At 34.5% G+C, this 23,108-nt stretch overlaps 2 protein-coding genes and 1 pseudogene across 3 annotated transcripts; all 3 read left to right on the top strand.

Annotated features, from left to right (window-relative positions):
* The first annotated feature begins 59 nt into the window (after positions 1 to 59).
* Positions 60 to 19,149, top strand: LOC103326652 (cytochrome P450 71AU50-like; annotated as a pseudogene). The gene is made up of 16 exons (XR_016125265.1): positions 60 to 495; positions 739 to 801; positions 3,515 to 3,562; positions 3,858 to 3,918; positions 9,131 to 9,285; positions 10,048 to 10,219; positions 10,312 to 10,368; positions 11,568 to 11,727; positions 11,989 to 12,046; positions 12,826 to 12,872; positions 13,469 to 13,529; positions 13,619 to 13,712; positions 14,046 to 14,108; positions 14,547 to 15,659; positions 15,926 to 15,993; positions 18,605 to 19,149. The product of XR_016125265.1 is annotated as a cytochrome P450 71AU50-like (transcript).
* Positions 4,923 to 7,870, top strand: LOC148918997 (uncharacterized). The gene is given in 3 exon segments (XM_089048756.1): positions 4,923 to 6,033; positions 6,294 to 7,627; positions 7,630 to 7,870. Coding segments are annotated over 3 exon segments (2,514 nt in total). The 3' UTR covers positions 7,699 to 7,870.
* LOC148918996 (uncharacterized) lies at positions 8,415 to 9,091 on the top strand. The gene has a single exon (XM_089049222.1). It carries the CDS (start codon positions 8,515 to 8,517, stop codon positions 9,025 to 9,027), a length of 513 nt encoding a protein of 170 aa, XP_088905348.1. The 5' UTR covers positions 8,415 to 8,514; the 3' UTR covers positions 9,028 to 9,091.
* Positions 19,150 to 23,108: the final 3,959 nt, after the last annotated feature.

Genomic DNA, 23,108 nt, shown 5'->3' with positions numbered 1-23,108 from the left:
AGCATCGCGTGGCACCTTTACTAGTATATACTAAAAGCTGAGTTCAGAGTTCTTGTTCCTAGACTGTAGCTTAGCAATAGTAAAATGGCGGTTTTGCCCCGCTTAAGAGATGGTCAGCTTCCTTGAGCTGACTTATGGACAGTGAATTGGCCTTTTTGTCCTCTAGCCCTTCTCTTTTCTTCGTTTGAGTCGCTGAGTGAGAGGAGGAAAACCTCTTCTCCTCCATCGCTCTCTCCTCTCTTCCTTTCTGTCCTCCGCTGCTCCGAAATTTCTTCATCTTTCTGATCGTTTCTTCCTCTTTCATTCCATCGTTCTCCGTTTTATCTCATCCTCTCTTTTCTTCGTTGGAGTCGCTGAGTGAGAGGAGGAGAACCTCTTCTCCTTCATCGCTCTCTCTTCTCTCTTCCTTTCTGTCCTCCGCTGCTCCGAAATTTCTTCATCTCTCTCATCGTTTCTTCCTCTTTCATTCCATCGTTCTTCCTTTTTGTTGTTCAGGTAATTTCTGGTTTTTGTTGTGTTTTGGGTTGTGTTTAATTTCTGGTTTTTGTTATTTATTTATTTATAATTGTTTTGGGTTGTGTTTGATTTATGGTTTTTGTTGTTCAGGTAATTTCTCTTTTGTTAATTCATGTTGTTTTCATTTTGATTGATTCATATATATACATGCGTTTTCTTTTCCAATTTTTCTGTTTTGATTTTTTTATTTTTTTAAACCGTGTTTTCTTTGATATTTTGCAGGAGTTCTTTTGTTGCTTTGGGTAGAGCAGTTTGATTGGTGTTTTCAGTTCTGTTAAGCAAGAGGTGAGTTTCTAGGCTGAAAATGCAATTAATTGTTTTAAGTCATCAATTGACAATTGGTTGGTGTTAATTTGTTGTTGTAGTGATAGATTTAGATGTTTACAATATCTGAGCATGTTGGTGAATCCTTTGAGTGTTTTGACAATTGGGCTTTCTTTTTTTGTTTTTGATTTCCACATTGTTTAGTTTATAGAGTGTTTGTACAAGTAAAGAAAGCCTCTGGATTACAAGGTCGTAATTTGATATGTACGCTTTTGCTGTTGTTTTTACTCGAATTTTATCTTTAGTTTTGTTTTCAATTGAGGATCCATATACATTAGCTATTGTTTTGTTTACAAAAGTTAGAACTAAAGAATCACTTTATAATATTTCAATTGATCTGCTACTGTTATTGGATTCCTGGGTATTTTTTTCCTTCTTATTTGACTTCCATATCATATTAGTACATCCACCATATAGACACATCTTTCATGCTCTATTTTTTGTTCGTCTTGCTTTAAAGAGTTTATTATTAGATTTTCTTGAGCATGGTTTTCTTTTGTTTATTGTAAAAAAAAAAAAAAAGAAGAAGACAAAAAAGGAGAAACTTTGGTAGATTGAATGATAGAGTAGAGAGCCAACACACAAACGGACATTTGGTGGTGGAAAAGGGAAATTCCAAATGCAATACCTGTGAATCTTGGGACTTTTGTTTGTCTTCTTAACACACTCTTCGTCTTGACATTCAATCTTTTCCTATGTTTTCTTTAATTTTCTTATTTTGAATCACTAGCAGAGCAATGGGATTCCCAACTTTTTTCAAAACTGAAAATGGTTAATATAGGAAATGGAAGGAAAGGTGGAACTGTTTTTCCCTCTTTTTTCTTTTCTTTTCCATTTCTGTGTTTAAGGAAAAGAAATTCTTAACATGTTGGATTTGGTGAGATTTTCTCTATAGCTCTTGGACATTTTAATTTTTATCTTAATTTTGATTCGTTTGAGTCATAGTGTTTATTGGTGCCACGTATTTTACGGTTCTTTTGTGATTGAATGTGTGTGAAATTTTTTGTGTATTTGGCTTCTGTTTTCTTTTATATCTAATTTTTTGCTGGCATTTCATAGCCATTGTTTAGTTGTAGTCTATGATAAATGATAGTAATGGATACCAAATAATATTCCTGTGCTTTGTGGGAAAACAGATGAAAAGGAACAAAAAGTAAAAAAGGGAATCTAAGATTCAAAAACTTTTATGTTTTTATTCTCTGTTTTAGAAACACTTGCTTTTGTCCCCCAACAAAAACAATCAATTCATCAGCTGTTGATGGATTACTCTAAATTGTGTTTGTATAAAGGCATTTTCCATTGAAATTATGATTTAGATAAGTGGTATGATTGATTTTTCATTGAATTGATGAATTGAGTATATGTTATATTAAACATTTGACTATGGTTATGAACCGGACATGTTCAAGGTTTAGTATTTTTTAAATCAAATTAATGAACTTCGCATCTATTATTCCTTTTTTTTTTCTTTTTTTTGTGAAGCAAAATTTTGTAATGTGCATTGGCGGATGACACTAATACTTAACAAGATAAGTGAGATTATGAATGAGGATTCTGTAATGAGTTTTTGAAATTCTCTGTTTTTCACTTTACAGGAAAACATGGAAAATTGTTGTTGATTCTATTAGTATAATTTTTTTAGGCACCGTGTTTCTGGGATTTTGTTGCTTGCTGAGTTTATTCTCTATGTTTTTCATTTTGAATCATTACAACTGAGGTATTCTAGCTATCTCAGCCTTTGATTGTTGCTTTTGATTGAATTGGTTGATAAACAAGAAGATAATTTCTTACAATCTCTGTTGATAAATGAGTAATTGTTGATAACCTTTTTTTCCTTTTTTCTTCCTTTGTTGCATCAATTATAATAAAACTTCGATCCAATTTAAGAAAATGCACAAATTGGTTAATTAGATTCCATGAATTATATGTGAATAATATGCAAATTCATAAAAACAAACGTATTAATTCATTAATCAATTATAATGAATGATGTCAAAAAAAAAAAAAAAAACTGAGTAATTAGTTTTGACCAAAGGTTGGTATATTAAAGCTAATGAACTAATGAACCAAAAGTTGATGCATAAAAGCATGACCAATGTTGCTTTTCATATTTGATTTTCAAGTCTATTGATGTGCAAAATAGTTAGGTTTAATGTATGCTAGGAATGTATCATTGATGGTGTGTCAAAATAGTTAGGTTTAATGTATGCTAGGAATATCTCATTGGTTAAGTGTCAATAAAATCTTTGTTTTTGTTCTCAATTACTGTTTATGCCATGCTTGAACCCGAAGTATAAGATGTGATGATAATTGAAATCCCTAGAGACCAATCTTGCTTCTGATATTTTATTTTCAACTAAATTGCTTAGAAAAAAAAAGGCATAATTTCATTGCTCACTATTGATTAAAGGTATCTACTTTTCTTTTGGCTGAGTGATACCTCTCTTAAAGATTTTATGAAAGCTAGCTGAGACTATATGTAATTCATAGTCTCAGGCTGCTCATTCTTACTAATCAAGAAATCTATAATCTAACAAACTAAATCACCAACTTTATCACTAACTTTTTAGAGTTAATAGGATACTCAAATATAACAGATCAGTTATATAATTAAGGATACACCATGCGTCAATATCTTTGCCTACGATTTTTTGACCTTGGTTGTAATTGACAGATACAATTTTTGTTGCTGATCTTGGCGAGAACCTTGGCTTTTGCATGGGTAATTTCTCTCTCTCTCTCTCTCTCTCTCTATACATATATATATATATATGAAAGTTTGAAATTTTCAAAAGTAATTAGCTTAGAAGTTGCTGCTTTTAATGTGTTGTTACTTCGGTTTTTCTTACATTTTATTTAGAGCATGTATGTGTGTGTATATATATATATATATTAATCAGAATGTATATATAAGTCATGTGCTTTCAAACCATAATCACAAACAGAATCTGTATGTTTTTATTTTTTGCTCTTTTGATTATTCCTTGATTTCATTTTTTCGGTTGCGTTTGTTATAGGTGTTGTCTTAACTGCGTTTTCGACTGTTTGATAGCTCTTCCCATTGTTGTTAGGCAACAGGTCAGTTTTCTATTCGTCTTCTGAAGAAGTCATGCATATCAACTGTAGAAAATTGGTTTTTGGATATTGTTTCATTTGAAAATTGTTATTTCTGTGGTTATGATGTTCTTGCGTATATCTGGTTTGCTTGGTTAGGCTGCAGAAATTGTGTTTAATTTGTTTTCAGATGTTGTGTTATTTGAAAAATCTTATTTTTATAGCTGTAGTACTGTTGGTGTGTGTCCATTTTGCTTGATTAGGCTATAGATGTAATAAAAATATTATAAGTTAACTCATGCATTTTTTTTTTCCCTTCCCAGCTATCGATCTGTTGGTTGGAATTTGTAATTTTTGGATATCATGTCTAAAAGGATTGCAAAAACCAGAAAAAGGCTGAGAACACAGGAAACCCATATTTCTACCACTTTGAGTGGTGCACAACTCTGTCATGAAAATGTTTGTTGCACTAATACTAAGCATAAGCATCAAGCCAAAAAAATTCTGGAACCAGAGTTTCCAATAGAGCTTTCATAGTGCAGCAAGCTAGCACAAGTCAAACAACCAGAGAAGAGATTTCATTTGACATTTCTGATCAGATGAATAGGGGTCAAGCATTTTATCAGAGGAAGAGGCAAAGTGCGTTTTTTCCTCTGTTAAATATTTATTTTAAACCCTATCTTTATATTACTCATGGCATACATTTGTCTTATTTTTTTCTCTTTTTGCCCTGTTCTATGTTTCCTTTCTTTGTAGGAATGATGGAACAGTATGTGGATTTGGGAGATAAAAATTATAAGTGCATTTATTGTGGTGCACTTTTTTGGTTCAAAGAATCTATTAAAAAAGCAAATGCAGCCAATGAGCCTCTTTTTACTCTTTGTTGTCAACAAGGAAAGATCAAACTTCCGATTTCAAAGCCAACACCTCCTTTTTTAGAAAATTTACTTGATCCGAGTAAAGGCCCAAAAAGTTTGCTGTTTAGAGAGAATATCAGGGCCTATAATTCTATGTTTGCATTTACTTCAATGGGAGCCAAAGTTGATCACTCAATTAACAGTGGACCAGGTCCTTACATTTTTAAAATTAGTGGTCAAGTTCATCATTTAATGGGTTCTTTGTTACCCCTTGAAGGTGAATGTCCAAAATTTGCTCAGCTTTACATATATGACACCCATAATGAAACAATGAATCGCCTTAATGCTGTTAATTGTAAAGAAAGGAATGAAAAGCTTGATGAAGACATTGTTCAAGGTTTGATTAAGATGTTTGATGAATCAAATGAATTGGTAAAACTTTTTCGAACAGTCAGGGATAAATTCGAAAGGGGTTGTCTAACTTCTTTAAAACTGAGATTGTTGGGCCGACAGGCAGATGATAGTAAACAATATGAACAACCGACATGTGATGAAATTGGTGGTTTGGTTGTGGGAGATATAGGCCTTTTTGATTCGAATAGAGATATTGTTATAGAGTTGAAAGCTGGAGAGTTGAAACGAATCACAAAATTAAATCCAAAGTTCATGTCTTTGCAATATCCTATTCTTTTCCCTTATGGCGAAGATGGTTATAGACCTGATTTAAAATGGAGCAATGATTACAAAGGTCATGACCCCAAAAGAGGAAGGGTGCCTATGAGAGCTTTCATAGCTTACCAGATTCAGGAAAGAGGACCTTTATTGGATACATTGTTAAAAGGTGGAAGATTGTTCCAACAGTTTTTAGTAGATTCTTATGCAACACTTGAAGAAGATCGATTGGATTACATTAGAAAAAATCAAAAAAATTTGAGAAGTGAGATTTATAAAGGTATTTATGATGCAATTTCAAAGGGTGATAGTGATGCCAATAATGTGGGACAAAAAGTGATATTGCCTAGCTCATATACTGGAAGTACTAGATACATGCTTAATAACTATCAAGATGCTATGGCAATTTGTAGGCATTATGGTAATCCTGATTTGTTTATAACTTTCACATGCAATGTCAAATGGCCTGAAATTGTTAGAGAACTTGACAACAAACCTGGATATAAAGGAGAGGATAGAGCTGATCTAATTTCTAGAGTGTTTAAAATGAAGCTTGATGATATGATCAATTATATCAAATCAGGAAAAGTTTTTGGAGAAGTTGAGGCAGGTGAATTTTACAAACTCATAATTTCTGCTATCCTCAATTTCTAAGATATATATATATATATGCATATATATTTTTTTAATGATAATAAAACTTATTAGGTTTTTGTGTGTATTTGTTGCCCTCATCACAAACAGAAATTTGCACGATCGAGTTCCAAAAAAGGGGATTGCCTCATTGTCATATGTTGGTTTGGTTGAAAGAAGGTTATAAATGCTTCTCAGCAGTAGATATAGATTCTATCATTTGTGCTGAATTACCAGACAAGGATGTGGATCCTATGCTTTATAACGTTGTAAACCAATTCATGATCCACGGTCCGTGCGGAGAAATCAATCGTAATTCTCCATGCATGCGGCGAGGTATGTGTTCTAAATCTTTTCCCAAACAATACAAGAGTGAATCAGTTTTTGAAAAAAATGGTTTTCCCACATATAGGCGCCGTGAAGATCCAACAAAATTTGTGTTAAAAAATGGAATAAAGGTTGACAATAGCTTTGTGGTGCCTTACAATTCAGAACTATTATTGAGATACAACGCTCACATAAATGTTGAATCATGTTGCCAATCAATGCTTATAAAATATCTGTTTAAATACATAAACAAAGGTTCAGATAGAGCTAGAGTAGTTTTTCAAGACAAGCCAGAGGATGAGATATTAGCTTATCTTAATTGTAGATACATATCTCCATATGAAGCCGTTTGGAGATTGTTTCAATACCCTATTCATTCTAGAGAGCCTGCTGTTGAACGATTATCCATACATTTGCCTTTAGAACAAAATGTTGTTTTCAATGGTGATCAATCACTTGAATCAATTGTTAGCCAAAAGGGTATTGAAGATACTATGCTAACAAGTTGGTTTAAAGCAAACCAAATGTTTCCTGAAGCGCGAACATTGACTTATGCAGAATTCCCTACAAAATTTGTATGGGATTCTCGCAACAAAATTTGGAAACCTAGGAAACAAAGGAGATCAATAGGTAGAATTGCCTATGTACATCCTACATCTGGTGAATTGTATTACTTGAGAATGCTTTTGAATTTGCAAAAAGGTGCCTTAAATTTTGATCACATCAAAACTATTGATGGAATCATACATCCGTCATATCAGGCTGCATGCAAATGCCTTGGTTTGTTAGGAGATGATAAAGAATGGATTGAGGCTTTAGCAAATGCTGTGGACACAGCCTCATGTTCTCAACTAAGACAATTGTTTGTTACAATCATTTTGTTTTGTGATGTAGGAAATCCTCAATTGCTTTTTGATACTTATTGGCAAAATATGTGTGATGACATTTTGTACAAACTACAGAAAGCTTTTCTAATGCCAAATCTTATTTTGTCAGAATCTGAATTAAAAAATTCGCTTTTGTTTGAATTAGAACAACTTTTTAACACATCATCTAGCTCTTTAAAAGATCATTATCTTCCAATGCCTGATGAACATAAAATGTCAGAAATTAGAATTAAATTGCTAAGAGAAGAGTTAAATTATGATGTTCATCATTTAGCAAAAGAACATTCAATTTTGATAACACAGCTAAACAAAGGCCAAAGAGATGTATATGATTCTGTGATTAATGCTGTGAATGAAAAAAAACCAGAACCTTTTTTTTGTTCATGGCCATGGAGGAACTGGAAAAACTTTTTTGTGGCATACTATAATAAGTAAAATTAGATCTGAAGGCAAGATTGTTTTAGCTGTTGCTTCATCAGGAATAGCGTCATTATTATTGCCAGGTGGTAGAACAGCTCACTCTAGATTTAAGATTCCCTTAATTGTTACCAATTCCTCAACATGTCAGATTAAAAAAACAACTCATCTTGCTAGATTGATTCAAAAGGCTGAACTAATTGTTTGGGATGAAGCTCCTATGAATCACAAACATTGTTTTGAAGCATTAGATAAATCACTTCGTGATATTTTATCACATCAAAATGCTCCATTTGGTGGCAAGCCTTTTTTACTAGGTGGTGATTTTAGACAAATATTACCAGTTATTCCAGGAGGAACAAGAGAAGAAATCATAACGCCTCTCTTAATAGCTCTTACTTATGGCCTTATTTTAAAATATTCTGTTTAAAAGAAAACATGAGGCTATCAAAAAAAGGGTTGAACAGTGAAGAAAAACAGAAAATAAGTGAGTTTGCTGCCTGGATTCTTCAAATTGGAAATGGCCAAATAATTGATATTGACGATCCAAATGATGAAGAGGCACCTTGGATTGAAATTCCTCAAGATTTACTCATTCAATCAAACATAGATCCTATTCAATCAATTTTTTTGGCAACTTACCCAGATTTCGACAAAAATTTTGCCGATTTTGCTTATTTAAGGGAACGAGCCATTGTTACTGACTAGGAATTCTACTTGTGACAGAGATAAATAATTACGCAATAGACTTATTGCCTGGAGAAAAACGCATTTATTTGAGCTCAGATTCTTTATGTTCATCATCAACCAATTTTGAAAACCTTTGTATGATCTATCCCACAGAATTTCTCAATCAACTTGAATTCAATGGTTTGCCTGAACATAGTTTGACTTTAAAAATAGGCATGCCTATAATGTTATTGAGAAACCTAAATCAATCTTCAGGTTTATGTAATGGAACAAGATTAGTTGTGACCCAAATGGTTGATAGAGTTATTGAAGCAAAAATACTCACTGGTAGCCACATTGGCCACAAAGTGTTTATACCTAGGATCGTTCTTTCAGCAACAGAAAACAAATGGCCTTTCATTTTTAAAAGGCGCCAATTCCCAATTAGACCATGCTATGCTATGACAATAAACAAAAGTCAAGGTCAATCTTTAAAACAAGTTGGGTTATATCTTCCCCAACCTGTTTTCAGTCATGGGCAGCTTTATGTCGCGTTATCTAGAGCTACGTCTAGAGAAGGCCTCAAAATCATAATAGATAATAATAACGAAGTGCCAAATAAATACACTAAAAACATAGTGTACAAAGATGTTCTTCAAAATTTACTCTGAGGTTTCAGCTTCTATTCATACATGATTAAACATTCCTCTAATTTATGCAATAATTTTTTATGCATCTTTATACTAACGAAGGGCATATATGTTTTTTCTTCAGATTGATGGCACAATGAACATTGTTCCGATCCACAATTTGCACCTGCTTTCAATCCAGTGTGAAAATTAGAATGTGTGTCCAAAACCTGGAGAACAAAGGTGTTCAGATTTGATGATCAACTTGCTGCTTTGCAATGTGTCTCGGTTGATGCAATGGTGAGAAAATCAGTTTTTTATACTATTTCAACTTAAACAATAACTGGATATACATGAATTGTGTATTTGCTTGAACACTAATATCTCACTGTTAACACAAGTCTTATTAATAAACTCTTATTGTAAATTATACAATCTAACCCTTGCCATTTGCCATAATTTTGGTATTTCATCTACATTTAGAAAATTCACCGCATTCAATTAAAGGTATATTTATGTTTAAACAACACCATTCGTTTTGAATGCTTATTCCCTCATTAATCGTGTATGCTTATCAGATTGATAGTTTGTTTATCTGATTTTTGCTTGAAATTTATTGCAATTTGTAATAACTCCTACAATTTAATAGAACGCATATGAAATAACGTGTACGCCACACAAAAAATCCCATTACTTCATGTCCATTAAACAAACAACTTCTTATATATTTTGAACGTTAATATTTAAATGAAATTTTTATAATGAGTTATTGGATGAATGTTAATGATTTTTTTTTTTTTGTGGATAATGATTTATTGGATTGGATTAATATTGATGATTTTATGTCTGGATAATGATTGTTGGATTAAGTGACTATATATGATTATTTGATTTGTTGCTTAAATTTTGTGATGGACTTCTTTTCCTCCCACTGTTTGTTCATTTGTCTAAAAAAAAAATGATTTGTTGATTAATTGATATGACTGTTTGGTTTGATTAATTCATGTGTATGACAGAAAAGGTTAGGAGCTGCATTTGAAGCCTCATTTATTTGGCTTGCAGGCTTGATTTACTTCTCCAGGTTTTCATTCTCTTCCAGCCATGTTTGACTCGATTTAGGTTGTTCCACACATCAATGCCATTAAGACCTGGATTGAACCAGTTTCTCTCATTCCTGTCGATGGAAAAGAGCGCTCTGCATATTTTTATATTATAGAATTGGGTGCGACTGTGGGTAAGCGATAGTTAAAACATAGACATGTTATATGACTCATTGTTCTTTTTTTGTGTTTATATGCAAGTGCTAACTATTTTCTTTATTGTTAGGTAACAGTGAATCCATGCCATTCATTGAGGCTCTGCGACAATTGTCTTTTTCAGTTGGTAAGGTTGTGGTATATGGCTGTTTTTTTTTTTAAGGAACTATGAGATAATTTCTTCGCCCACATGCTTGATTCGGATTGTTAATTATGTTTTTATGCTGTGTGATCAAAATAGATCATTCAATTATTGTCGTTGGAGTCGTTGAGAGAAGGAAAACCTCATCCCCTTCATTGCAGCCCTCTCTCTCTCTCTTCTCTCTTCCTTTCTCTCCTCCGTTGCGAACGATTATCTGGAGGCTTCGACTTTATAGGAGTGGCGTGTGTTGGTCTTCTTCTTCAGATCAAACTCCAGCTTTCTCTCTGTTTCAGCCTCTTTCTCTCACTAATCTATAAGTAAATTTTGCTTCATCTTTCCATTCGATTTTTGTTGCCCTTCTTTTTCATTTTTGTTGTTACTAATATCTTGGATCTTATTTGATTAAACTATGAGACCTGTTTTAATTTGCTGCCCTAAAAGTCCAAATCCCTAATTTTTCCTCATAGTGGGTCTGTGTTATTGATTTGCAAATTTTATCCAAATACTACAATTGATTTGATTGTGTTATTATTTTCATGAAATCAGGTTAAACAATTTAGTTATTAAAATACTATATGATTGCTTTTGGTAAGGTTTTCTGTTTGGTTATTAAAAATTAGTTGGTAAACCCTGAAATCGGTATTTGAATATGCTGGTTCTTTTGTTATAGGGTTTAGGATAGCTCTGTTTTGGTAAGCAGGATGTGCTGCTATTTGATAGCTCTGTTTAAAGGATATGTTCGTTCTTTTACTACAGGGTTTTAATTCAAATTCGTTCTTATACTGGTTTATGGGACTAGGGATCTGAATTTGATAATTTTTGTTTTCGTAGGGGAAAGAAAATTTGGGAGTGTGATTCTAGGAACTGATTGCAATGTTTTAGCATAGTTGACTTGAAGAAGACTGGTTTAGGAAATATATGTGGGATTTGAAAACTTCTAAATTGGAATTCTGTTTGTGGACATTAGTGATGAAGAGAAAGAATTCAGAAGAGTTAAAATTCATAATTTTTTTGTTTATGGGTTTGATTTACCAAGCAGATTTTTGCTGATTTTTGCGTTGAATGGAGACTTATTCAAAACTAAAAAAGTTTGTATATCCTAATTTCAGAATGCAGAGTTTGGTTCTATTGTTTTTTTTCCTTTTCTTGGGCTAATAATTTGGTCATGCTTCTACTCTTTGCAGCTGCTAGGGACTGGAATGGATACGCAGGATACATCTCCTTTAGTGTTGCTATTCTTTGACAAGCAAAGATTTATATTTAATGTTGAAGAGGTGCGAGAGAGAGAGAGAGTCCTCAGATCATAGTCGTCTTCTCTAATTCTCAGACATGGGTACTTTCAAGGTAAGCCTGCATAGCTTATTTTCAGATCTCACCCCCTGCGAATTCATCTCATCTCATCTGCTCTTCGCATCCTTTCTTGCGTTCTAATCTCATCCTTCTTGAAAATTGCAACTTCCCCTTCGACTCTCTTTGGTCTTCATTGTTTTCAAGGAAAAAAATTGTTGGTTTTAAGGTTCTTTTGGTTTTCTAAGTTGGTTTATTCATTCGTCATGTTGAAAATTGAGAAGTAAATCAGAAATTGACTTTGGTTTGTTGTTACAGGGAGGAAGATTGAAAGAAAAAGAACTAGAGTAATTAATACAAGAATCTGATGTCAATGGTATGAATCTCTGTCTCATTTTGGTTTTGTTTTTGGTTCACCAAATGGTTTTTATCTGTTCTGATTTTTTTTATATGAGATGTACAGTTGTTGCAGCTCTTAATTCTTCAATTTTGTCCATCTTACTTGCTAAAGTCGAAAGTTCACATTAGTTTGGTTGTTTTTGGGTCTTCCTGCTAACTACTTAGAACATGCATTTTAAGTTCAATTTTTGTTGGCCTGGCATTTCCCTTTTTGGAGAATCTATTTCATTTGTTTTAACTTTTCCCTTTATCCATTTTTTTCCCCTAATAATTGAACATATTTTTCATCATTGGGTAACATTCCTTTTTCTACTTTGTTGGTTAAGCCAACCCCAATGTAGTGAGTAGAAGGAAATTTACAGTTTCATAAAGAAAGAATTTAGGTAACATACGGACTATTACCCCTATGTTGATTTCGTGGTCTGTTGTTGTTTTGTGTTTAGCTAATTTCAGTAGTGGATTAGGGTTTCTAAATGCCAGTTAATCACTCTGAATCTCAATGTTGTTGTTACTTATTAGTTGTGATTTTTCCCAAAAATATGTAGCTTAAGGGTCGATGAAGTACTCATCAATATGCTTGCTCAATGTTGTTGTTCTTTGAATCTGTGTTTTGTTGTGATATTCGGATTTCTCATACATTAGACCATGCTTCCTCTTTTTGGTTCAATGTTGAAAGCATTTAGGTTTGATATGTTTACTATCTCTAATTTTTGGATCCTAATGGAATTTCTTTGATTATATATGTTGTTTCTCCAGACCACCAATGAAAAAAGCATTTAGATTTGATGGGTTTGATGTCAATGGTATGAATCTCTCTCTCTCTCATATTTTGGTTTTGTTTTTGGTTCACCAAATGGTTTTCATCCATTTTGATTTTCTGCTTTTTTTAATTATTTTTCGGGGATTAATCTCTCTCTCTCTCTCTCTTCTGGATATTGTTAGCAAATTAAAACAAATTAGCAAATTTCCTTTTCTCTCCATCTCTGGTTTCGCTTACCTAAATTGTGTTTGTTTTTTTGGCATCCTTATATGATTTCACTTTAATTTCTGGATATTCTTAGCTAACACTCTGATTTTGTTCTAGAACACCATTTTTACAAAAAATATTATTTCTCTTTCTCTTCGGGTGATTTTGTTATCCATTTCTTTTGCTTTTTCGTTCTGGCTAAGCTTTTACTACAAGCATTACCGAACCTCTCTTCGGATCCAAGTTTTTAGTCTATGTTTGTGGGGAGTCTTTCAGCTTCCAAATTTTGCTTTAGTTTCCACACTGGCCACTGATTTGTGTTGGACTTTGTGTCTCTCTCATTCTCTGTCTTGCTGTCTTGCTCTGGGTATTTTTATTTTTGATTTATTTTTTACAAATTTCGCTTCATTTATTTCGTTAATTTGATTTCAGGTTCTTGGATAATCCCTAATGCTATATAAAAGCTGAGGTATTTATACATCACGACACATTGGTAACCTTCAAATCAAGTTCAATTTTCTCTATTAATTTTAGTTCTTATTCTTTGAGTTTAGTATTGATTCTGTGTTTTTGGTGGTGTAGGGTTACGAGATAGAATTTTCAAATCTTTGATGACAACGACAATGCAGAGATAGTTGTTTTGGGATTTCGATTGTTTAGGGTGACTTTTGCATAGGTAACTTTTGATTGTTTAGACCAATAGCTTTTTGATCATATACTCTTTGTTTCAAATGCATCTAGAATCATTTAAACAGCCCTTTTCCTATGCCTTTACAATGTTTTTCTTTACCCAAAACACATTAATTTGGGTAGTCTTGAGTGGTTTCTAATTTGGGTAGTCTTGAGTGGTTTCTTTCCTTACAGATTTTGGTCAAGCTAATTTTTTGGTTTAATGAAAAGATTGTGCATGCATGAAATACTCAAGCTAATTTCTTCTCCGATTTTTCTGTTTTTTCTTCCTTTTCTTCTTCTTTTTTTTAAAACCATGTTTTCTTTTGATATTTTGCAGGTGGTCTTTTGTTGCTTTGGATAGAGCGGTTTGGTTGGTGTTTTCAGTTCTGTTAAGTAAGGGGTGAGTTTCTAGGCTGAAATTTCAATTAATTGTTTTAAGTTTTATGAATAGAGCATAGGAATTAGCTAATGGCATCAATTGGCAATTAGTTGGTGTTAATTTGTTGTTGTAATGATAGGTTTAGATGATTACAATATTTGAACATGTTGGTAGACCCTGAGTATTTTGGCAACTGGGTAGTTGAGATGTTCCCGGCCTATTTTCATCGCTTTATACACATTTCACACAATTTTAAAACCCGACATCGCGCGGCACCTTTTGCTAGTTCATTCTACACAAAAGATATAAATAAAAATCATTATATCTCAGCAGTGGGATAACATACGAAACAAGACAATATTTTCATTTGGAGTTCTAGATTTATTCTAATATAGTGGCTCTCCAATGGCCCACTCTTCGAAACTTAGAGGTGGTGACGTTTTCAATTGGACCGAACAGGGAGAGTGATCAACAAGTACAGAAAAAGAAGAAAAGAATTAAACTCACTGCCGCGGAACAATAAATGCCATTTACTATTGCTGACATGAAAGAACGAAGAAAATCGTCTTACTTTTACACCAAGAGGATTGAAAGTATAAGAACACAGAGAAACAAAAGTAGGACCTTTTCCAAAAGTTATAGAAGAGAGACCTCTCTCGCCTAGCTCAACCATTTGAGATCATCCCCAAGAAGCCAGCAATGGTTTGGATTTGGGCAACAATTGGGTTGCTTGCCCTTGTTCATATCCTGCAAGCATGGTGGAAGAACAAGAAGAAGAGGTTACCTCCTGGTCCAACAGGGTTCCCCATTTTTGGAAGCCTTCACTTGCTAGGGGAGTTTCCTCACAAGGATCTTCATCGGCTAGCCCGAAAATACGGCCACATCATGTACATGCGCTTAGGCCTTATGCATACCATTGTCATCTCATCTCCAGAGGCCGCAGAGCTGTTCCTCAAAACACACGACCTTGTTTTTGCTAGCAGGCCACCACATGAAAGTTCAAAGCACATCTCTTTCGGACAAAAAAACTTGATCTTTTCTGAGTATGGCGTGTACTGGCGCGACACCCGGAAGATGTGCACAATTGAGTTGCTCAGCAACCACAAAATCAACTCCTTCAAGTCCATGAGAAGAGAAGAGGTTTCTCTCTGTGTTGAGTCTATTCGAGCGGCCGCAAATAATAGAGGTGTTGCTGTTGATCTGAGTGACAAGGTCTCGTCTCTCAGCGTGGACATGAGCTGCCGGATGGTGCTTGGGAAGAAGTACAAGGATGAGGAGTTTGATGAGAGGGGTTTCAAGTCTGTGGTCAGAGAGGGTATCCAATTGGCATCTGCTCCTAACTTGGGTGATTACATTCCCTTTATTGCTCCACTTGACCTCCAAGGGTTCACAAAACGCATGAAGTCTGTTAACAAGGCATTTGATAACTTGTTTGAGAAGATCATTGAGGAGCATCTTAAACCTAACGATGGAGAAAGAACTAAGGACTTTGTTGATGTTATGGTGGGCTTCATGGGGTCCGAAGAATCCGAATACCGAATCGAACGCCCCCATATCAAGGCTATAATGTTGGTGAGTATACATATACACCGAATCCTAGCATCATTTTTTATATAAATTATTTGTCCTTTTATTTTTGCATTGCTCAAAGTAAAAGGACATTGTTTCATGTTAGATAATTCAACATCTCATTGTCTAAGATTGTGAATCTGAATCATTATTTAGGAGTAACATTACCTTCAAATATATATTTAACATGTAAATTCCCTTATCTAATTTATCATCTATGTCATGTGTGCTACACTACTTCATGTAAACTATGGCGAATTTCTTTGTAGGACATGTTGGTGGCCTCCATGGACACATCATCGACAACGATTGAGTGGGCACTCTCCGAACTCATGAGGCATCCGAAAGCGATGAAGAAAGTCCAAAAAGAGCTAGAAAATGTTGTTGGATTGGATAAAATGTTGTTGCTGACATGAATAAACCAAGAAAATTGTCTTACTCGAGTTTCCTCTCCTCACGTGAACTTGTCAACAGAAGCATGGTTTATGCAATCACAATATTAGAGATAATGAGAAGCAAACATGGTAGCATGTATTAGTCAATCTGGGACATAATCAACTATTTTGTATTTGGTTTTGCAATTTTCCTCATTCTGTTTCTCAAAAAATTAGTTTGAATTTTTAGCTGTTTTATCCTCCGAACCTTAATCGAACTTAACCTCCAAAACTAACAAAGCAGTATCGAACTCATTAAAACAACCACTTTAACCTTTATCAACAAAATTTTCAAATTTCATCCATTTTCCATCCAAAAAGTTATTTTAAAAACATAAATTATTAGGAACTAAATATTTGGACAATTAAAAAGAATTTAAAAATTGAAAACATCCCTACCCAGCTCAACCTATCCTCCACATTCCCAGCCACCACCCACCACCCATCTCTCTCTCTCTCTCTCTCCCTCTCTCTAAAGGATCCATGGTCAACTTGTTCCTTTAATTTTGCTGACCAATGTCCTCCCCAATATCGCATATCGCCCACCTCTCTCCCCTTAGTTTTCTCTTCTTGACCCACATAGTCCAAATGGGAGCTTCATTGTGCTTCTTTATGGCTGATTTCAAAGCAATTTCAATCTGGTTTATGAACAACTCCAATCATACAGCTGTTCTTCTCAAATTAGCTTTGTTACGCATAGACATAACTTCAAAGCAATTTCAATCTGGTTTATGTATAGACATAACAACGTTGTAATTTCCATACGTCTTCCAGTATTTTTTTTATAAAGATGATGGATAGCAGTCACACACACTTCTCGACCTGTGACGTAAGCACTTACAAGGCTGGATTGATAAGAGGCACTAGAATTTCAATGCTTTTCCTAAAAAAAATTACCAAAAAAAAGTTTACAAAAAAAAAGAAGAAAAACTGGCAATCCCTTTTGAAAATCCCACGTACAATAATATTTAAGTCACACTCAGCTCGATACACTTTTGTAATCAAGCATGCCCATTCTTTTTACACAAGGAAACAATGTAAGACCTATTCAAAAGTGACGTATAGCTCAACACACTCGGCTATGAATAGCTTAACCATTTGAGATCATCCCAAAGAGCATTCGACCCCAAAAAAAAAAAAAACACAACCTCAAAGAACAATGGTTTGGATTTGGATAACAATTGGGTTGCTTGCCCTTGCTATCTTGCAAGCATGGTGCAAGAACAAGAAGACGACGTTACCTCCTGGTCCAAGAGGGTTTCCCATTTTTGGAAGCCGTCACTTGCTAGGGGAGTTCCCTAACAAGTACCTTTATTGACTAGCCCAAAAATACGACGACATCATGTACATGCGCTTAGGCCTTGTGCCTACCATTGTTGTCTCATCTCCAAAACTGCCGAGCTGTTCCTCAAAACACACGACCTTGCAGTGTCCTTTAGACAGTATTTCTCCTCTGCCCTTGTGCTTGTAGTTCGATAGAGTCATCCACCAGGATTAAACTATCTTAAATCAAAGCCTAAGCACACTTAAATCAAAGCCTAAGCACAGTGGCTTTGATTTCTGCCGAACAATGATATGAATTCTCTCAGGAAGTGTTAAAATGTGAGAATGATAATGTTGTTCAAAACGTATATGTCTGGTTATGTTAACTGTTCAACTAATTCGAATTTCAAATTTTGTTATTATCTGAAAAAAGTGAATTTTTAATTAATAAAAATAAATTATTAATTAAATCAACAGAGCCCCAAGGCCCAAGGCCCATCTTTTGACAATTAATTTTATTTATTTATTTATTACACAAATATATATATAATCCAAACACAAACCATGATGAGGTCTAACTTTGCTTCCACTAGGCCCATACTCTATTTAGTATTTCTAAAGTGTTGGTGCTTATAAACCATGGAAGAAAACAACTCCCTTCCAATGTGGGACTAAATGCAAGTGTATTTTCTTATACAAACTCTAACAAGTATTGTTGTTGATCTGAGTGACAAGGTCTCATCTCTCAGCTTGGACATGAGCTGCCAGATGGTGTTTGGGATGAAGTACATGGATGAGGAGTTTGATGCGAGGGGGTTCAAGTCTGTGGTCAAAGAGGGCACACAACTATTGTCTGCCCCTAAGTTGGGCGATTACATTCCTTTTATTGCTCCCCTTGACCTCCAAGGGTTTACAAAGCGCATGAAGTCTGTTAACAAGGCTTTCGATACCTTCTTTGAGAAGATCATTGAGGAGCATCTTCAATCTAACGATGAAGAAAGAACTAAGGACTTTGTTGATGTCATGGTGGGCTTCATGGGATATGAAGAATCTTAATACCGTATAGAACTGCCGCGCCCCCCCTCCCCCCCAATATCAAAGCCATAATATTGGTGAGTACACACAAAAATTTAAAGCTTGTTTGGTATTCTATTTGAATCCAAAGTTTTAACTTTAAAACAGAATTTGAGTCCAAATTTTACACTACTTCATGTAAACAGCAGCCAAGTGGGCATTTTCTGAACTCATGAGGCATCCAAAAGCAATGAAGAAAATCCAAAAGGAGCTAGAAAATGTTGTTGGATTGGACAGAATGGTGGACGAATCAGACTTGGAGAAATTGGAGTACTTGAACATGGTATTGAAGGAAACCTTGAGGCTACATCAGTGGCACCATTGTTGCTTCCTCATGCAGCCATTAAAGATTGCACTGTCAATGCCTACCACATACCCAAAAAATCGCATGTTATCATAAACGCGTGGGCAATCAGGAGGGACCCCGAGTGCTTGGACAAATGCAGAGGAGTTCATACCAGAAAGATTTGAGGGTAGCAACATTGATGTTAGAGGAAATCACTTTGAGCTTATCCCATCGGCTCTGGCCGAAGACGTTGCCCTGGAATGCATCTAGGCCTTACTGTGGTCCAGATATTGTTGGCACAACTTGTGCATTGTTTAATTGGGAGCTTCAGGATAGCATGTTGCCAGAAGAGTTGGACATGACTGAGGTGTTTGGTCTTACGATATCAAGGGCCAAGCATCTACTCGCTATTCCTTTCTATCACCTACACAAATGATCATAATCTCTCTGCAATGTCTCTATTTGTAATATTTTGTGGACTATACGTATTTTCTATTTTTCTACAATGTATCACTCTTATAGCGTGTCATTTGTCTATGTACGCCTATATGTATGTATATTCTATTTTGTACTTGTCATATTAAATAAAATGTGTTAATCACTTAAGTTGAGGGTCTCTTTCTCCTTTTGTTTACAACCTGGATAGATTCTTGAAACCAGAACGAAATTAGCGGACATTTTTTAGTGTGAACCGAGAGGCCCAAAAGCAAAAAATAAACCCATCTGATGTCCAAGGGCACAGCTGGGGATAGAAAAGATAAGCCCAGATTTTGTACACATTAGGCACCCCACATCCCATTACTTTCTCTGTAGATATGACAAATTCGTGCAGTTTCTGTTTCTTTTGCTGCAGGCAAGCTGCCCTTCCAGTGACTCAAAGAGGGTTTGCAAATGGGTCGGTTCGGGGCCGAGTATGACAATACCATCTTTGTTCTCGACTTTATGCTTGGTAAAATTTTTTTGAGGAATCTTCATCTCCGTTGGGGGCAATCTCCTAAACCCGCCCTAGATCCCCAATTTTTTTTTAAAAAAAAATTTATCCTACATCATAACACTTAAATCTCATCTTTCATTATCATTCAACTCAATTACATTCAATTGAATTATAAAATTCAACTCAACAACTCAAATAATCTTAATTCAATTTGGCAAAAATTTATCCTACATCATAACACTTAAATCTCATCTTTCATTATCATTCAACTCAATTACATTCAATTGAATTATAAAATTCAACTCAACAACTCAAATAATCTTAATTCAATTTGGCAAAACAAAATAAATTTTATATTAAATCATAAGCTTACTCTTACATGGGTATATTATATTATATATATATATATTAATATATATATATACATTATTATTGTACGGATGATCTTGTAAATAAGTCGGAAAACAGGTAGGAGTAGTACAAAATACATGGCGTCTGCAGGATAATAACATTTGGATGTTCGCATAGGAAAATTTCTAATATATATTGCTCATCGAAGGTATGGGTATTGGGATAACAATAGCATCCTCGACCCGTCCTCAACCGGAAATTTTTTAAATTTGGATATCCCCATACCCGCCTTCGATTTTCTCCTGAAATCTCCTCCCATTAGGGTCCGAGACCTTATGAGGACCTAACCCAGTGGGAATTTATGCCAAGGAAACTCAAAGATCAACTCAAGTCGCCATGTCTATATAGTTAACCAAGGCAAGTAGCATGTCCTTTTCTATCTATATGAAGAAATGTTCTTTTTTATTTATTTATTAATAAAGTATTGTTAGATAAGTTATGGGACTATTTTTTTTTTATAATGGTTTTGTTATTACTCCGGATTAAGTGAATGTTCATTTTGTGACAAGTTTAACTTTAGCAATACATGAAACTTGATTTTAGGTTCTTAACTCAAAATACGCGTGAGTCAACCAAAACACAATACTTGTATTTTTTTTTTTTTTTATAAAAAAAAAAATCGAATAATGGGGACTGAAGCACAATTGCTGGAAAGTGCTCAGCCTACTAACCCTTGGTAACTCTAAGAGAATAAATAAACTTTCTAGCCTTGCTTTTTTCAATCCATTTATGCAAAAGCCTACTGTCAATAAACTATTCCTGGCTTGTAGTTGCCTGTTTTCCTGGGAAGTCTCTGGCTGTGGTTTCGAGTGCCGAGTGCTATTTCACCTTTCCAGCTCTTAGCATTTGTTGGTTTGGTTTGGAATTGATAACCAATGATGATGATCAATCCTCAATTTTAAAAAATATACAATCTGGAGTCCGGGTGAAAATGATCCAATTAGATCTGGGTATTTAGATTGAATCACCATTAATGGTAATTAAAATCCAATATGTGAAAATTACTTTGGGTAATTGATTTATTTTAACCCTCCCCAAATTTGACCTGGGCTATTCTCTGTTTTTCGCAAATAGAGCCCAAATTGTTTTGTTTAAAGAGAACCCAAAAGCCAGATGGACTGGCGTGCAGAAATCAGACTCAAGGTCCACACAGTTGGACTCAATATTCAAGGAATATCCGATTCCATTTGTCCCGAGGGTCCTTTTTTGGGTCAGACGGCGTGATACAATTGTCAGACGCAATACAGTAGCAATATTCCAACCCTACAATGGGAAAGCCTAATATTTCTTGGGTTTGATATTTGTTCGTCTGCCGTGATCGGCAAATTCAAAGTCTCTTGTTTCAATGCTATATTGTGTGGGGTAAGTTTTGGCCAAAAGTTCTCTTGTCAATCCTACCTTTTGTAGTTTATATATGTTATCAATTTTGGTCAACTTACATATTTCATTGATCTAACAGAACAACGGGTTAATATAAAATTATAATTAATTAAAAATCTTATTCCCTTCTCTTTTTCTTATAATTCAGTTTAACATTACAAAGTGAGATTATTTTTTAAAAAATAAAAAATTCTAAATGGTTAATTAAATTGTAGCAATGTTTTATAAATTATATACCTCTATTTTCATTTTCAATATGAGTTCTAATAACAATTGTTAATATTGGCAGGTTAGGTTTCACATTTTATTCTGACATCTTTCACTTAACTTTGTCAAGTTCCGACTTTGTGCGGTTTCTTTCACCATTTTGGCTGGAATGGCACATGCAAAAAAAATTTGATTTCACCCCTATTTGTGGCCCACACTGCTCAAAATTTCTAAGTCCGTGGTTGCAAGTGGACCCCGGTATTGCATAATATGGTCTAAAAATGCAACAAAAAAAGAAAAAAACCTTATCTAGGGATTAATACTATTTTACTATCCCAAATTAATAACATAATGATACGTGAAAAAAATGATCCTTCGTGTCATTGTATTATTGGCCGGAGATAGTAAAAAGTTCTATCCCCATTACATGAGAATTTCTCTCCTAAAAATGAATTATCATTTGGGTAAGAGCACAAGCAATTTCGAACTACTATTTGAGGTATTTCTTCCCAAAGTTTTTAAGTCTAGTGTCTACATAAGATAGTTGAAATTAATCACCCTATTATTTAAGTATAGGTGTTAGTGAGTTGCTAGCTCCTCTTTTTTGTCTTTTTGCTGCACATGATTTCCTCTTCTTTCTCAAAGAAATGTCGAAGAAAGTGACTACTTATATGCGTCATGACAAAGAAAAAGGATAATTGGCATTATTACGAATTTAGAATATATATACCTTATGTTGAAAGTTGGTGTCTGCCATTACATGACATTCCAACTTCAAAGCTGTCGTATCAGGTTGGCATGGCTTGGCAACCAAGATATACATCTTGTGGTCAGATAGTCATAACTAAATCTTTTCCTCTGTGGTTTGTTTGTCTGTTTACTTTTCTCCTGCACAATAATGAACATTAGAAAAACATCAAAGTCCAAAATATCAGGCAGGCGCATGGAATTTGGAATCGGACTATACCACTTCACATACTTTTAGTCAAAACACATTGGGATTTAAAAGATGGTAGTGAACTCTTTTTGAATTTTGAAGTTCTTGTCGAATGTTTTGTCCAATGGGGGGGAAGGGTGTGATGTGGACTTGTTGCCCACCGATAACACACAGGCTTCTAGTTTTCTTACTTTCTTATTTTACTTTAGGAAGTCCAACATATGATGATAACACAAGAAGATCCAACATTGTCAATTATCTTGCTGTGCACGCAAAAACATTTTCACCATACCGCTTCATGGAGTGCTTGATTAGTTTTTTTAGTTTTAAGGGTTATTTACTGTAGACGTCCCTGAACTTGGCCTCCAGTTGCAATTGGGTCCCTGAACTTTTTTTTTTCGCCAATTACATCATTTAACTAGACAAATAGTTACAATTGGGTCCTATCGTCCAACTCTGTCAATTTGTCCGTCAAAATGAGGGATAAAAGCGTCCTTTCGAGTCTGAAGAAAAAAACTGAAAAAAG

This window comes from Prunus mume, linkage group LG3 (genome assembly GCF_029339155.1).
Source record: "Prunus mume cultivar Tortuosa linkage group LG3, ASM2933915v1, whole genome shotgun sequence".
In the NCBI taxonomy this organism is placed as follows: Eukaryota; Viridiplantae; Streptophyta; class Magnoliopsida; order Rosales; family Rosaceae; genus Prunus; species Prunus mume.
Note: the sequence above shows the minus strand (reverse complement) of the source record. Positions and strands in the feature narration are given on the sequence as shown.